The sequence below is a fragment of the Pleuronectes platessa genome, chromosome 14 (assembly GCF_947347685.1).
Source record: "Pleuronectes platessa chromosome 14, fPlePla1.1, whole genome shotgun sequence".
Classification (NCBI taxonomy): domain Eukaryota; kingdom Metazoa; phylum Chordata; class Actinopteri; order Pleuronectiformes; family Pleuronectidae; genus Pleuronectes; species Pleuronectes platessa.
The window spans coordinates 13,290,699-13,306,158 of record NC_070639.1 but is presented as its reverse complement, the minus strand read 5'-3'; the positions used below and the strand labels follow the sequence as shown (position 1 = coordinate 13,306,158).

General features: G+C 42.6%; 1 protein-coding gene across 4 annotated transcripts; it reads left to right on the top strand.

Annotated features, from left to right (window-relative positions):
* On the top strand, window positions 1-14,052 carry LOC128456158 (glutamate decarboxylase 1). Of its 4 annotated transcripts, XM_053440238.1 has the most exons (18): window positions 1-513; window positions 1,192-1,428; window positions 3,147-3,209; window positions 4,314-4,469; window positions 4,932-5,174; window positions 5,338-5,428; window positions 7,007-7,119; window positions 8,137-8,252; window positions 8,359-8,438; window positions 8,522-8,576; window positions 8,982-9,098; window positions 9,213-9,277; window positions 10,506-10,584; window positions 10,745-10,894; window positions 10,988-11,095; window positions 11,370-11,459; window positions 11,939-12,155; window positions 12,287-14,052. In XM_053440238.1, exons 2-17 carry the CDS (start codon window positions 1,320-1,322, stop codon window positions 12,110-12,112), a joined length of 1,809 nt encoding a protein of 602 aa, XP_053296213.1. In that variant the 5' UTR covers window positions 1-513; window positions 1,192-1,319; the 3' UTR covers window positions 12,113-12,155; window positions 12,287-14,052. The 4 variants fall into 4 exon arrangements, with proteins under 4 accessions (XP_053296213.1, XP_053296212.1, XP_053296214.1 ...); XM_053440237.1 differs by having other exon boundaries at window positions 11,939-14,052; XM_053440239.1 differs by lacking the exon at window positions 3,147-3,209 and having other exon boundaries at window positions 11,939-14,052.
* Window positions 14,053-15,460: the final 1,408 nt, after the last annotated feature.

The following is a 15,460-nucleotide window of genomic DNA, read 5'->3' as shown; positions in this document are numbered from 1 at the left end:
TCGCGTGTTATGTGTTGCTCATGGCATCAAACTTCAAGTCCACGTTCGTAAACCGGGATTCAAACCGGAGCTGGGCTGCATAGATCCCGGCAACAATCACACTTTTCCCAGTAAGAAACGAAAAGTCTCACTTCAGGGGCGCCATTCAGAGTGGAGCCCTCCGACTGCCTGTGCCTGCGGACCCATCTGCTCCGTGCACAGACATGCAGCATGCACCGGTGGAGATAGTGCACAGCCTGAATCCCGTGACTCATCTGTGACAACAAGACAAGACGAGGCTCGCTTGGAACAAGTCCTATCTACTTCAGCAGCGGCAGCAAGGTCACCTTGATATGGATCTAGTGGGGAACTGAAGCAAGGGGCTGTTATTGTTGTTGGAGTCTGCCAGAGAGCGCACGCATGCAGCAGCCCCTTCCTCGCGCAGGACTCAGTTTTTTTTGGGTGGTAAATTCACTTTCTCTTCTTTCACCCCCCACTGGACTGCACCTGTTCACCTGGATACACAGCATCACGGTGAGTGGCTTTGCTCTCTTTCGGGATGGTCACTCTATTAGAAAAAGAGTCAAAAACTGAACTGGGATGGAAATGGAGATGCTCTAACAGGTGTTTTTATAAGGTCTGCTGCCTTTAAAATATGAGGTCGGGACATAATTGACTTTTAAATAGAATGTGTATAAACTGTTGCTGCTCTTTATTCTCATAGTGTTTTAGAGAGGGGTGCACATCGTCTTTTTCAACCTGCATCAGAGTCAATAAAGGAATAATCACCTGAGCTGATATTTTATTTTACTGCAAAAACGTTTAGGGCAAATAATCTGCTCTTTTTTTCTTTTCTTTTTTTTATATATTCCTGAAGATATGTTACCTGTAGCTGTATTCATTAATTAACCATGGGCTATTTATTGTTGAATGAAACACATGAGGCTCCATCCTCCAGCCTGATCAAGATATAATGCTGCCCCTGTCACTGAATAGTTGAGAGTGAACTTGTCATCCACTGTTTATTAGTTATTATTCTTATTTGAAATGTCCCCTTCCTGCCTGGACCAGTTGGATTTTCAACTTGTCAGACAGATTGTGCCCTTGTCAAGTTACATCTGTTTCCTGTTAAACCGCATATTCACTGCACGATCCCTGTGCGCTTTTCTCTCTCTCTCCCTCTCTCCCTCTCTCTCTCTCTCTCTCTGCCAGTGAGCCCTTACTTTTCCCCCTTGGGTCATAGAGAAGGAGAGATTTTTTGGGGGGGGATTAAAAAGAAAAGAAAAGTGTCCAGGCTTTTTTTTGTGAGGTGAAGACTTTGGCACAGGGTCTCGGGAGCGATGGCGGCGTCTGCACCCTCCTCCTCCACCACAACCACCTCCTCATCCTCCACCAACGGCGGCGGCGACGCGGATCCCAACTCGACAAATTTACGACCACCGGGCTCAAGTAGGTCCATCACAGATAAAAGGCTGTTTCACGTGCAGTGCGCTATTTACTTTGTGGGCATCGTCATTCATCATTTCCCATCGAGAGGGGGGAGAGAGAGAGAGAAGGGGGGGGGGGGGGGGCGGATGGATTGAGGGATGGAGGGGAGGGGGGGTAAGAACAAAAATCCACTGCCATTTGAAAAGGCTTCCTCCGCCACAAATCACCGCTGCATTCCCCCCCCCCCCCCCCCCCCCATCATGTTTGCGGACCTCCCGGCGTCTGAGACACAGGAATGCCGCCCCTGATGTCACACACTGAGGGCAGCTCCTGTCATGGCTCTGGAGGTTTTCTTATTGAGAAAGGCTCAAATATAGATGCATTAACAAAAAATGCTAATTGTCATCGTTATTATTAATTTCAAAATTTTATTTTTTGGTCGTAGAATATTGTCATTTTGGTGCCTTCATATTTGCATTTCATTTTTTTTTTTTTTCTTTGCCACTTGGTTTGGCTGAATGTGCTCCGGTAGATTAAAGTGGCTGCAGGGGGGGGGATTTCCCCTCAAGTGCTGGTTAATTCACTTTTATTAAATGGCTGCTAATGGCACATTTAAGCATTGTAGAGACCACAGAGAATTGTTTTTATATTAGCCTGATTCTCACTGATGAATGAGCTGGAGGTCTACAGAAAATCAAGTGACAGGTCTAGATGTGTTCTCACAAAAAAGAAAAAAAATAAGCTATTACATTTATTATCGAGTTCAAACCCTGCTATGGTAATTTTATCTCGCCAGTATTTGAATTTAAGGGCGCATTGGCTTTGCGTTGTGAATTAATATGTGTCTGGTGAATCCCATTGTGTTAGGCCCATGCAGAAATAAAATGTTTGGTCCATATTAACCTGTTTTATAGCATCAGCTCTGCAGATGCATGCTGCATATAGTCTGGATGATGTTTGTCAGCACATCTGCTCCTTTTTTTTTATTTCCTTTTTCTCATTCCATTGTCTGTCTTCTTGGTTTTCTCCTCGTTGCCCATCTAATTTCCTCTGCAAAAAAAAAAAAATCATTGTGAGGACTGAGTTAAAATGCGTCCAATAAGCTGAGCCAGGCAATGATTTATCTAATGATCCAAAGCAAGGGTTAAATTGGGGTGTGGGAATGGGACTGCCCCCCCACCCATCCTCCTCCTACCCCCTCCACCTCTTCACTCCTCCTCACTCCTCCAAAATGCTGCTTTTCCGGATTTGGTCTGTGCCTCCCCATCCACGGTGCCCCATCCCCTCTCTGGCTGGAAGCCCTTGATAACGCCAGTAATTCTCTATCTGTCACCGGGCAGCCGCCTCCGGTCGACTGATGCTCGCATATTTAACCAGCATCTTTCTGTCTTTTCCCCTTTTCCTCACCCACTTAGATCGTTGAGGGCTGGCGTGGATCCCAAACGCCTAATTAATTGTACGTCCTCGCCCATAAGTCATGAACAGTTATACACGTTGAGTGGAAGTGGGCTAATCCAGACAGGGGCCCTGGGAGTGCAACGACTAAATGGTCAAAAATAATCCCTAGGCACCTACTCTGAGTGGCTATTTTTGATTTGGCACTCGACCTCATACATTTCCATTTATTTTCTGTCCATTTTATTGCTCCATGCTAAATTATAACTCACAATGTAATTTTTGTGGGGAGCACCACCACTTATTAGGCCCCTAATTGTTTTTCTGATGAATAATAATTTCAGGCTATGATGCTTGGTGTGGAGTTGCGCATGGATGTACTAGGAAATTGGGAATGAAGATATGTGGTAAGTCTGTTATTTTGAATTATTATATATTTCTGATAGAATTATGCTAAAATATTAATTATCGCGAATAGATAGCATATCTGGCGTTCGAGCCACTGATAGGCTTCATGGCCTGCATGGTTTTACGCAATGGAAAACTAGGTGAATTCATGGACAAATTTGATTTTGAAATCTCATCCAATAAAGGATGAACCATTAAGACTGGATGGAAGGGAGCAATGGGCATTAACTGTCAAAGCATTAATTGGTCCCAGGGTTGGAGTTTGAGAGTCTATTGGAGTCTCATACACCATTGAACAAGGACGGACCGACACCCAGCATAATGGTGCATGTCACACGTCAGTGCGGAGCGCAATGTTTCTGGCTTTTTTTTATTTTTTGACCGACACGATCTACTGGTTTGATTGGGGCCCGTTTAATTACATGGGACTTTAAGTCAAGCTGCAGCAGTGAAATAAAATAAAAATAAATAAAGGTTTATACATGATGGTTTGGCACAATAAGGAAAACAAAGCGTCGCTTGTTGCGCACTTTGGAGATGAGATTTCGGGATTTACCAGTGCGCTTTACTCTCTCCTGCAGTTTTGAGTGATAAACACATGCATGTATTACATGCACATGCATTCTTATCATTGCGGCCGTCTGGCGTGTGCCTCGGGGCCGCCTGTGCTGTTATCGGACCGCTTTTGACGTTCCCTGAAGTGCGCGCAGTGCCGGAGGAGCTTTAACAAGAATTTACAGCCGCCACGCGATGACGGCGATTTGTGTTTGCATGGCAAGAGTTTGGTGCTGATGTCACAACCTCCCACACAGCCCCCCCCCCCCCCCCCTCCCTCTGCCCGTGAATGGGACTCCCAGTTCATGATTGGGACCACCTCCCCAACCCTCGCCCCCTCCCCCAAAACAGAGACAGTAATGTCCAGATTCCCCAGAGCAGGGCCAGAGAGACAGAGGGAGGGCTATGTGAGGAGTCGTAGAGCAGGAAGCCTGTTGTTATTATTCGTGGGCCTGTTGTGGTATATTGAACAAAAACAGTTGCAGCTCTCAACATGTATGCAAATTGTAACCATGCTCCGGACTCCCCGTCTTCATGCAACCGTGTAGGATTGTTGCAGGGGACCAACAGTCTGGAGGAGAGGAGCAGGATCGTGGGTTCCCTCAAGGAGCGCGCGGCCAAGAACCTGATGTCCTGCGATAACGGCGGCGGAGACGCGCACTTCACACGCACGGAGACAGACTTCTCCAACCTGTTCGCCAGAGGTAAGGCTGCATATATTATTTCCACTTTAAATGAAACATCGTTCATTTAATATAAAATGTAATGTAATGAAATTAACATAAACAATTTAATTAAATACGTAAAATCCAAGAAAATAATCTAGATTCTAAAAATTAAACATGCAATCGATACAAAATAATTCTTCAGATGCATTGACACTTATTGTTATTTAATTGCATAATGGTGTATATGTGCATTGATTAATTGATGCTTTAAAACTGCTTTTAGCATTCAAAAGATTTAAGTAAGGATTCAGAATCTGCAAATGAGAAAAATAATTCTTAACCAGTTGAGAAACTCTGAGGTCACCACAGAATCCAACAGTAACTTGTGAAAAATACCTGTGAAAATCCACAGCATGAAAGTAAGCTTCAGATTCAGTTAAAATCACAAGAGACACAAACAAACATTGGTTTAATGGATGTATATTTCTTGTCTGGTAGATCTGTTGCCTGCTAAAAATGGAGAAGAACAGACCATGCAGTTCTTGCTGGAGGTCGTGGAAATCCTCACCAACTACATCCGGAAGAGCTTCGACCGGTCCACCAAGATCCTGGACTTCCACCACCCCCACCAGCTGCTGGAGGGCATGGAGGGCTTCAACCTGGAGCTGTCCGAGCAGCCCGAGTCCCTGGAGCAGATCCTGGTGGACTGCAGGGACACCCTGAAATATGGAGTGAGGACAGGTGAGAGAGGCAGGGGGGGGGGGGGGGGGGGGGGGGGGGGGGTGCAGCATGGCCTGTCGCGATCAATAACTCTCATTAGCTTACATGTCGTGTGTAATGATCACGGATCTCAAATGATGAATTGTTTTCTGTTGCTTTGTTGTCTTTTTGTCGATGGCTGCAGGCCACCCCAGGTTCTTCAACCAGCTGTCCACTGGATTAGACATCGTTGGGTTGGTCGGAGAATGGCTCACCTCTACAGCCAACACTAACATGTGAGTACAAGAACGCACTCCCTGCACTCTATAACCACAGATAATGATCGTATTAAATCCCCACTGAAAAGCTTATTTGCCCTCCTTGTTTTTCAATGGCCCGTGAAGAGGAGGAGCTCTCATTTGAAGTGACATCCAGGAATGACTGTTTTTAGCTGAAGAATGCCCTGCAGTGTCTAATAGGCCATCAATCAAGCGGGGAAATAAAAAGAACAAAAGAAGACATTTGTACAGTTTCTCCCCCCGCAGTGTTGTCGATGCTGGCCTGTGCACGGGCTGTGGTCACATAATTCAGCCCTGCAGGCAAGCTAAATTGCATATTGATTCGCATTCACAGTTTACATGGTGTCTTTGTTTCATGTAACGCTAGTTCCTGTGACATACCATTGCCAGGAGGGAGAAACACCCTCTCCCCCCAGACCATCTGCACACAGTGTATGTGTAAACATCACTGGGACTCGGCAATGGCTCTTATACAATGATGTACTGTGGAGATATCTCTACTATAATGCAGAACAGTATTAGACCCTGCAAATTTTTATATTTTGTCCGATAAATAATAATTGAACATAAAACCAAATTAAGGACTGCTCTATTTTATGCATTTTACAAGTTTACGTCATAAACCTGTAGCTACGGGACCTTCTCGGTGGCCCAGTGGTCCACGAAGCCTTGATCAGTGTCTGTGGTCTGCCTCCTGTCTGCTGGCTCAGTCTGTGTTGCACCGGCTAACATCTCCAATGAGTTCACTCTGTTGTGTTTTTTGGCACCATCAAAAGAGCATAAGTTGAAACCAGAGGGCGGAGGCTTCTTACGCACTTGTGATTTACCTTCATTAATAACCACATCAACCCTAATTACCTCCGGCAGATATTGACTGACACTAATAGACTGACGGTCGCACCGAGGGTCTTACATAATCACAATGAGCGAGTGTCGTCTGCATGAATGAATGCAAGGAGATGAATGTTTGACGTCTGCGAAGTGGCATCTGACTTGCTTATATTTGTATTTCCCTCGGTACCACCGCTCTGTGTGTGTATATATGTTGAAGATGCTGTGGGGCACATACGACATCCTGTTCATTTTCTTTCTTTTTGCATGAATGGAGAGATATTGACTGTATGCAAACATGTTGGTCAGGAGGAGATGGATAAGGCCGTCTGGGCTCTAATCACAAATCAACTTCTCTGTGAGGCCGAAGAGGCTTCCATGGGCTTAGAATAAAATGTAAACTGTTCTTTAAGAAATTAAAATGTGAAAAAAACTCTTCTGCAATAACATGATTAAAGACAATATAAAAAACATCTGATTCATAACTGATAGCAATTGTACTCTTTCTTCAATGTTTACAGTAAAGGTTAAATCCATGTTGGGTATCCTGTTGTTATAGTTTAAATATTGCCATATGGTTTAAATCACATTTCTCACTCCTAATGCTTTACCAGCGAGCCCTGGCTGTAAGTCAGGGTCATTCTCTGTGTCATTTCAATGCAGAGTCCATTTCTGAAGAAATTAGAAATGTTGTCATTGAATATACTATAATTTTCATGATTATGATTATGATTATGATTTCAGGTTCACCTATGAGATCGCCCCTGTCTTTGTTCTCATGGAGCAGCTGACACTGAAGAAGATGAGAGAAATCATTGGCTGGCCTGAAGGAGAGGGTGATGGAATATTTTCTCCAGGTAAAAGTCAAACCGCTCCTGTCGTGATCAGACAGAAAACAGCAAACATGTCAGACTCTCAGATTGAATCAGAGGCTTAACTTTTATTTTACATTCATTTCTTATTACCTTCGCCAAGCCATGTTTGTTTGTATTTTGATTTCCATGAAATTTTGTGGAGGGGTGAGACATGACCCAAGGAAGCAGTGATTCAATTTAGCTACAGATCCAGAATAAAATGGCTGAGCCCGGATACTTTATTTTCTTACAATTATCTTTCTTTCACATTGTTAGATAGAGTGTTTTTATTTTAACATTTTCCTCGTCTCCTCAGAGAAAGATTGAGGCATGTTTAAGAGACTGATAGCTTGGCTTGAATAAATTGAAGATGACTGCTGGGCCTTGGCAGAGGTGTATGCACTCCACTGAATGTAAACCTAGTTTAGTTTAGCAATGAATCTGGTAAAGGATCTCCTACAGTTTGCAGTGTAATTGAAAGAAGCAACACCAGTGGGTATAACTATACCATAATTTTGAATTATGCATTCAAAATATAATATACCATGTGTCTCTGAATAAGACATATCAGTGGTTTGAAGTCAGGTTTGCCTAAAATGGCGGCCAATACCAACCTGGAAAAAAAAAACGGAGGGGGGGGGGGGGGGGCGACCCGTCTTGGAACACAGTACATTTTTGGGTTGGCAGCAATGTATTGCCAATATATTTATTTGGTTGGTAGATCAAAGTAGCTCAGATGCATATAAAGTGTGGGCAACCCTGCTCTAGCTGAACCAGACTCAATGTGGGCGTCGATATGCCTCGACCGGTGGGGATGAGTGGAGACAAACAGGGACAAGAGGAGAGCTGGGTGGAAAAGAGGGGAGAGAGAGAGGAGAGAGGGAGAGAGAGAGAGAGAGAAAGAGAGATCGAGAGAGACCAGGAGACCAGGAGACTAAGTTCTGACTGGTTGCTGTAATTAAAATAATGAAATTGATATTTAAAATGTAATGAATTACGACATGGGCCTTGTGTCTGCAGGGGGAGCGATCTCCAACATGTACAGTGTAATGATTGCCAGGTACAAGTTCTTTCCTGAAGTCAAGACCCAAGGCATGGCAGCTGCACCCAGACTGGTCCTCTTCACCTCAGAGCACGTCAGTCCAACAAGATCTCCATGTCCTAGTTGATGTTCTTTACTTTACACATCTCAAGTGAACAAGTTTCAACCTGACTGTGACCAATAAACATCTTTTCGTGCAGAGTCACTACTCCATCAAGAAAGCCAGTGCAGCCTTGGGCTTTGGAACAGAGAACCTGATCCTCTTGAAGACAGATGAGAGGTTTGCTTTACATTTGACCTGCGCGCACACAACCTGGTGAAATATCAAATGTCTTTTTACTGCACGCTTTCTTCTTTTTCCAGAGGGAGAGTCATTCCTGCGGATCTGGAAGCCAAAGTAATAGAGGCCAAGCAAAAGGTGAATGTCAGTAACACAAGTCAAACATTGTCCCCACTAACTTATTAACTCTACACAAGGAGAAAGTCTCATATGGAGTTTACTTATATGAGGAGGAAGTACTTATGTATAGCAAAGCCACAGCGTTACTTCAATGAGGTTAATGCTCACATGTGATGCGACTCTCATGCAAGTAGTTCTTCAAAGCTGGAATGATGTGCAGACTGGGAGAAATTGGAAAGCAATTATGCCCCAACAATAGGCACAGACAGGAAGAGTGCATTATTTAGGAAATGGGCTTTAGCCCCGTCTCTTTGATGTCAACGATAGCTTGCAGAGAAGGAATATAACAACCTGAATTCTGCCCCGAATTTGCACTGCCAGTATTTCATTTTCTCTATTTTCCCCAATGCTTTTGGTTTTCAGGGGTTCGTTCCAATGTTCGTGAACGCCACCGCCGGTACCACCGTCTACGGAGCCTTCGATCCCATCAATGAAATTGCAGACATCTGCGAAAAGTACAACATGTGGCTTCACGTGGACGTAAGAGAATATTGATAATTTTCATTCCAGAAAAGAGACAACGGCCATCGATATCAGCTATAATTAGGACCATTGATTCATAAGTCTGTAATAAGTGTGTTGTGTTGTCTGAAGGGAGCCTGGGGAGGAGGATTGCTGATGTCCAGGAAACACAGACACAAGCTGAACGGAGTCGAGAGGTAAAAGAACACAACACATTATTATATTCTTTTAAAGCGCACCTCACCAATGTTATTCATCAAGTTCAGTTTTTTTGCTACAGACAAAACAACAAATACTGCCTGTCAAAATGGTTTTGTTAATTATTGTCTTCTGTATTTTACATTGTGTCATCAAGGTTATTTTAACACATTGTCTGTATATAAAAAGAGACGACATTACTGGTGCACAAAAATGAATCCAAAACATCTCGTTCACCACCCGTTGGCTAGCTGCAGTGTAGGTTATAGACCCCGCCTCCTCCATGCTATTGGTCAGTGTGTGTATAGGCTGGACCAAGATGGCAGCGATAGTATCCATCTTGGCTTCTGAATAGAAGTGAATAGTAATGAGACATGTCAGCCATGTTTATTTACAGTCTCCTTCTGATCTACCAGGTTGTGAGGTATTCATCATTAGAAGCTGTTTAATTGTAATATACAGTCACAGCTGAGAACAGTCTCAGTGGACACGGTTTGGATATTACAACAACAAACATCCCCAGTGGATCGAAAGGTGTTTTTCAGGACAACCGGAATGAGGTCGATTATTACTTTGTTTTCATGAAGGTGTTTTTTTCATTTTTTGTAAAACTACCCCAGAGTCCAGAAAAGCAATTATTATGTGCATGTTATCATCCCAGAGTAAAGTCTATTGGTAGAGCAAGAACATGAAGGTTTGGTAAACAGCTCTTTTAATACGTCCATGGGCTTGATTTATTCTTCAGAATAAAAGTCAGGATATCTCTGTCTGTGGTGCTTAGTTTTTTTTAAACGTATCTCTTGTATTTCCCCCATCTTTTGAATAGAATTTATTTTGGGGCCGTTGAATCCCTTTTATGCAGACAACGTGATGATGACAGGAAATAAGGGAAGAGAGAGATGAGTAATGTGCAACAAACGTCCCAAACCAGGGGAAGTGAAATAGTGATTTGTTGGAATTTCCCTTTAAAATCTGCACAAAAAACAGTGTAAAATCTCAGATCTGTAGTCAGCTCATGTGACCACATATTTCAACCGTGTCTTCTCAGACACATGCATGGATATTGGAATGAAATTGAAAATGTTGATTGTACTTCTCAGATTGCCACTTCTGTTTCCAGACACACACACATACACACACACACACACACACACACACACACACACACACACACACACACACACACACACACACAGCGCTGTGTTTACTGTTTCAATATCTGTGCAGGGCCAACTCAGTCACCTGGAACCCTCATAAGATGATGGGAGTGCCACTGCAGTGCTCTGCCATTCTGGTCAGAGAGAGGGTGAGATTGTTTCTCACTTTCCTGCTGCACACAGAGGCCACTACACAAATAATGTGCCCAAATAATCGCAAATGCATGCACACACACACACACACTCACACGCTGCTTTATTCTGCTTCATTATCCTGTTTATGTTTCATCACAGTTGTTTCCATTGCAGGGATTACTACAAAGCTGCAACTCCATGTCTGCAGGCTACCTCTTCCAGCCTGATAAACAGTACGACACAACATACGATACCGGCGACAAGGCCATCCAGTGCGGACGGCATGTGGATATCTTCAAGTTCTGGCTAATGTGGAAGGCAAAAGTGTGTATTTATCTAGAGGGGTGCCTTACTCAATGCTGTCGTATCTAAAATGTGACAGTAACAGCTCCTTAATCTCGTCTCTCAATCTAAAAGGGAACAGAAGGATTCGAGCAGCACATTGACAAGTGCCTGGATCTGTCTGCGTACCTCTACGATAAGATCAAGAACAGAGAGGGCTTCAAGATGGTGTTCAACGGAGAGGTGAGACCCAAATATTCACTTTACTGGCGATGATCTGCCTTAATAATTAAGGAAAACTGTTATTACTCGACTCATCTGAACTTTTCTGCTTCACACACCTGCATTTTTTGTTTGATGAATGAGCCTCACCTGTATGTTTGATAGCTTAGCTTGGTCTTAAGATTGATCGAATTGTTTTTTGCTTTGCTGACACTGACTAAAAAAAAGATGAAATTGCCTGAAACCACTGTTTCGAGGCATGTTTAAACGTGTTGCTGCAATTTCCTCTAATCAGCCGCAGCACACCAACGTCTGCTTCTGGTACATACCACCGAGTCTGCGAAGCGTCCCTGATGGTGAGGAGAAACGCGAGAGGTTACACAAGGTAAGGACTCATCTTTTTTGATCTTTGTTTGTAGTTCCCCTTCACTCTCCGACTGGTTTAGAGTATCTGCTTAGAGACAGGGAGTCATACAGAAACAATGAAATGCCATCAGCGGAGTGCAATGGCCCAACAGTCCCCGTATGAACTCACATTTAAATTCAATAGGTCCAGATTTTTTGGTTGGATATGCACCAAATTTCATACAGATTAATATCAGCAGGCTTTCTTATCAAGAGCCATAAATGATTCTCTGGAAATCAACAAACAAGCCTTATCTTGCTATGTTTGAGAAGGCGAAAAACTAACCATGCCCGCTGATTTGGATCTGCTCCAAAATATATACAAATATTAAAACAAAAAATTTCATCCTTTGGTCCACAAAATGTCATGGAAATCTGTTGAGTGGTTTTGCATGACGCAACAAACACTGATGAAAACAATTGTGTGTGGATATGCTGATGTCTTTTGCCCTTCCTCAGGTGGCCCCAAAGATCAAAGCCCTGATGATGGAGTCCGGGACCACCATGGTGGGTTACCAGCCACAGGGAGACAAGGTCAACTTCTTCCGCATGGTCATCTCCAACCATGCCGCCACCAGGTCAGACATCGACTTCCTCATCGAGGAGATGGAGCGACTGGGGAATGACTTGTAAGCGCCACCCCTGTCAAATAAAAACCACTCCGCCGAGACAGCTGGTGAGCCCTCAGCTTGGCTTTATGTCCCTTATGTTTTATACAGATGTTGAGTTTTTGTTGTTTTTGCTTACAATGCACATTGAATAATAATATGCCCTGTGTGTCACTTCTCTGTCTCTTTCTGTCTTTAGCAGCAACGATATTGAAAACATTTGCACAAGCGGGTGTGGGAGTAAAAAGTACATGAGTCAAAGCTTGAGAGAATCACACGAGCACACTGTTATTCTTGCCAAACAATTCATACGTATAATGTCAGAGTGATGAGTTGGACGCAGGTTCCTCTTAACGTAAATGTGAAAAAAAGCAAGAATACCTGAGCACTTGGATGATTCTGTCAATGAGCAGGTATAGAAATGTAATTTTACTATTGTACTATATGAAAATCACGACTGAAAACAGAACAATATCAAAATATTTTTTCACAAGTAATAGAGCACAATGTAGGGAACCTCAACATTGACATAACTAAAATCAATGTAAAGTATTAATATATATATATGGTGTTATGAGTGTTGGTGCTTCATGTGGTCTATGTAATTATCAAGCAACGCCGTATTGTACCCTATAGCTGTTATTTGATATTACATAAGTGGGGATATATAACACACTCATTGTAGCAGGTACTGTGCCGGAGTGCTGTGTTTTTAGAGATTTTTGTGTAGATTGTGTATAGTATTGTTACATTGCCTTTGTGCCAAACGTGTCTGAGTTTTACGGTGAGAAAAATCCTATAAGTAAATCAACCACGCGGTAGAGTATGAAATAGAAGAATAACTTTATTTATATGGAGAGATTATAACTGTGAGCAGGTTATCTGCTCTTCTGTTCCACTTGTAATGTGCTCTGTTGAAATATCACAATGTTTCCATTAACATTGAATCCTTTTAGTGTGTCTGTGAACCAAAGAAGGGTTGAGTTATGTTCGTGAACATGCACACGACCCTCACTCGCCCTTATGGATGAATTCAGATGTTTATATAAGAACACTTCGACCTACCGCCCCTTAAACTTTAGTGCAATCTATGTTGTGTAACTGTGCAATGTCGTGATTCACTGATTGAATGTTGTCCAGGCATTTGGCTCGATGTGGGAGGCTTGACTGCCAGTCTGCTGATAAGAAGCACAATGCTAAACCATGATCGTGGGTTAGCTTAGGTCCTAGGCACACATGATTGTCTGTATCATACTGTATTCGTTGGAGTGAAACTATAATATGCAACATTTTGGGTTTTTACATTTTTATGATGAGGATACCTGGGTTCATTTTTTTTGAAGAACTTTGCTTGAACCATTCAATGCACAGTGTTTGCTACTGTAAGAAGATTTTATTGAACTGATGCACATTCCTGAATTAGCGGGATAAAAGCGTCCCTTGTCTAACTCAATGTAGGCACTTTAACTTCATGCCATCATCTGAAGAGTATCACTTATGCATCCACAGCACTACTAAAGACGATTTTCGCAGTTTGTGATTAAGGTCCTTAGACCTATTTGACTGAATAAATACATGTGATGAACAACGTCGTGAGAGTATGCTGAGACCCAATCTAACCTTTGCCTTTGGCTGACATTAACTTTACTTTTCCATAGATATCCCCTAAGTGTGCCTGGTTCTTTTTCATCAAGGTCCATGAATTGTCTGTCTGTGAAAATGTAAAAAAAAAAAAAAAAAAATGTTAAAGAAAGTGATTCTGGAAAATGTAATGGGCTCTTTCCTGATTCATAGTGTATCCTTCCACCAAGGTTCATGGCAATCCATCCAGTAGTTTTTGAATAGTCATGCTTACAAACAAACCAACAAACAGGGACCAGGGTGAAAAGGTAGAGCATTAGAATAAGAATAAGAATATCATAAAGCCTTGTTAATGAACCAAATAAAAATATGTTTTATGTGTCATATTGAGTTCATGAGCACTTATATTTTGTCTGTTAAAAATTCCATAATATGTATTATTTTGATGTGGTTGTGCTGTTTGAAAAATATTGTTGACACTCACACATAAAATAAAAAAAAAAAATTTAGTCTTTTGCAGAGATCATAAAATGTAAGGATTGCATTATTTTCTGATTGAAGTCATCAATTATAAATCATGTTTATGAGCAGAAGAATAGGTTGTGAACTCTTGAGGTGATGAAAACAGTGTTAAATATACTGTGTTAAGTTCACTGCTCATCAGTCACTGTCAAAGAGAGATTGAAACCAGCTGGTCACACGTTACAGATGAGAGTCCAGCCTTTAGAGAAACATATGCTAAATAAATTCAATATATGCAGCGGGGTAAAATTATGAATTGACAGAAAAAGGGCAACTCTGGGAAAATGTGCATGTTGTCCATCGCTTGTTTTTTTTCTCTTCTATCTTTTCATTCCACCTGGCTGTTACCAATTGGTGGGATTAATCACCGTGGAGGGACTTTTTATTGTTCCATCATCTCATAGCAGCGATTTCACGAGAACTCCCTGACAATTCCTCCTCTCCTATCATTACTCACAATTTTAAGATATTTATCATAAAATGCATTCCACTGTACTCTCTGAAACAATCCCCCCCTCCCCCCCCCCAGAGAGGCTATTTCAACGCTCTGCCTGGCTGCGTTTTATTTCGACACAGTCGCGCAGGGACGGTCTCTCTCTCGGCGGCTCTGCTCCCATCCTCCACCAGGCAGACGCTGTTTCTTTGTTTCATGGTTGAGTGCAGCAATCATTACGGGCTCGGTGTCCCTGGCTGCTTTGTAAAGTTCCAGGGGAACAGGGGATTAAAGGAATAACCACCCGTAATGGTGCAATCAAAATGATCACCCTTGACTTCATAGTCACATCTAAAAGGAGAATGGGTTATATTTTTTGGGGGTTGTTGATCGCTCCGAGGACGCCAGTATCACCGACGGTTAAATGTGCCAAAGTGTAATGACGTGGCTAATTTGGAAGCAGGTGTCGGAGACTCCTTTAATGATTAAATGCAAATTATATCATACAATCGGCTGCTGTGGTTTGTCACAGTCTAGTAACTATGGATGTGAATGAATGGCGGCACAAAGTGAGTCCACGCAAATATCAGTTATTCAAAACTATGCAGAAAACCTGACTTATAATAATTCAAATGGGGACATATAAAAAAAGAATGGAAATAGCAGGTTTCTATATAGCTCAAACTATATGGATAGTATTTAGCAGTTCGAATCGCCACCAGTTTTTGTTCAGGTCGGTGAAGTGATGGGTAGTGGGAGCAGTTGTGTTTCTGCAGGAGCATCTGTGTCTGGCTCTGAACACCAGACTGTGAAGCACTGTCTGTCTCTGCATCAGTC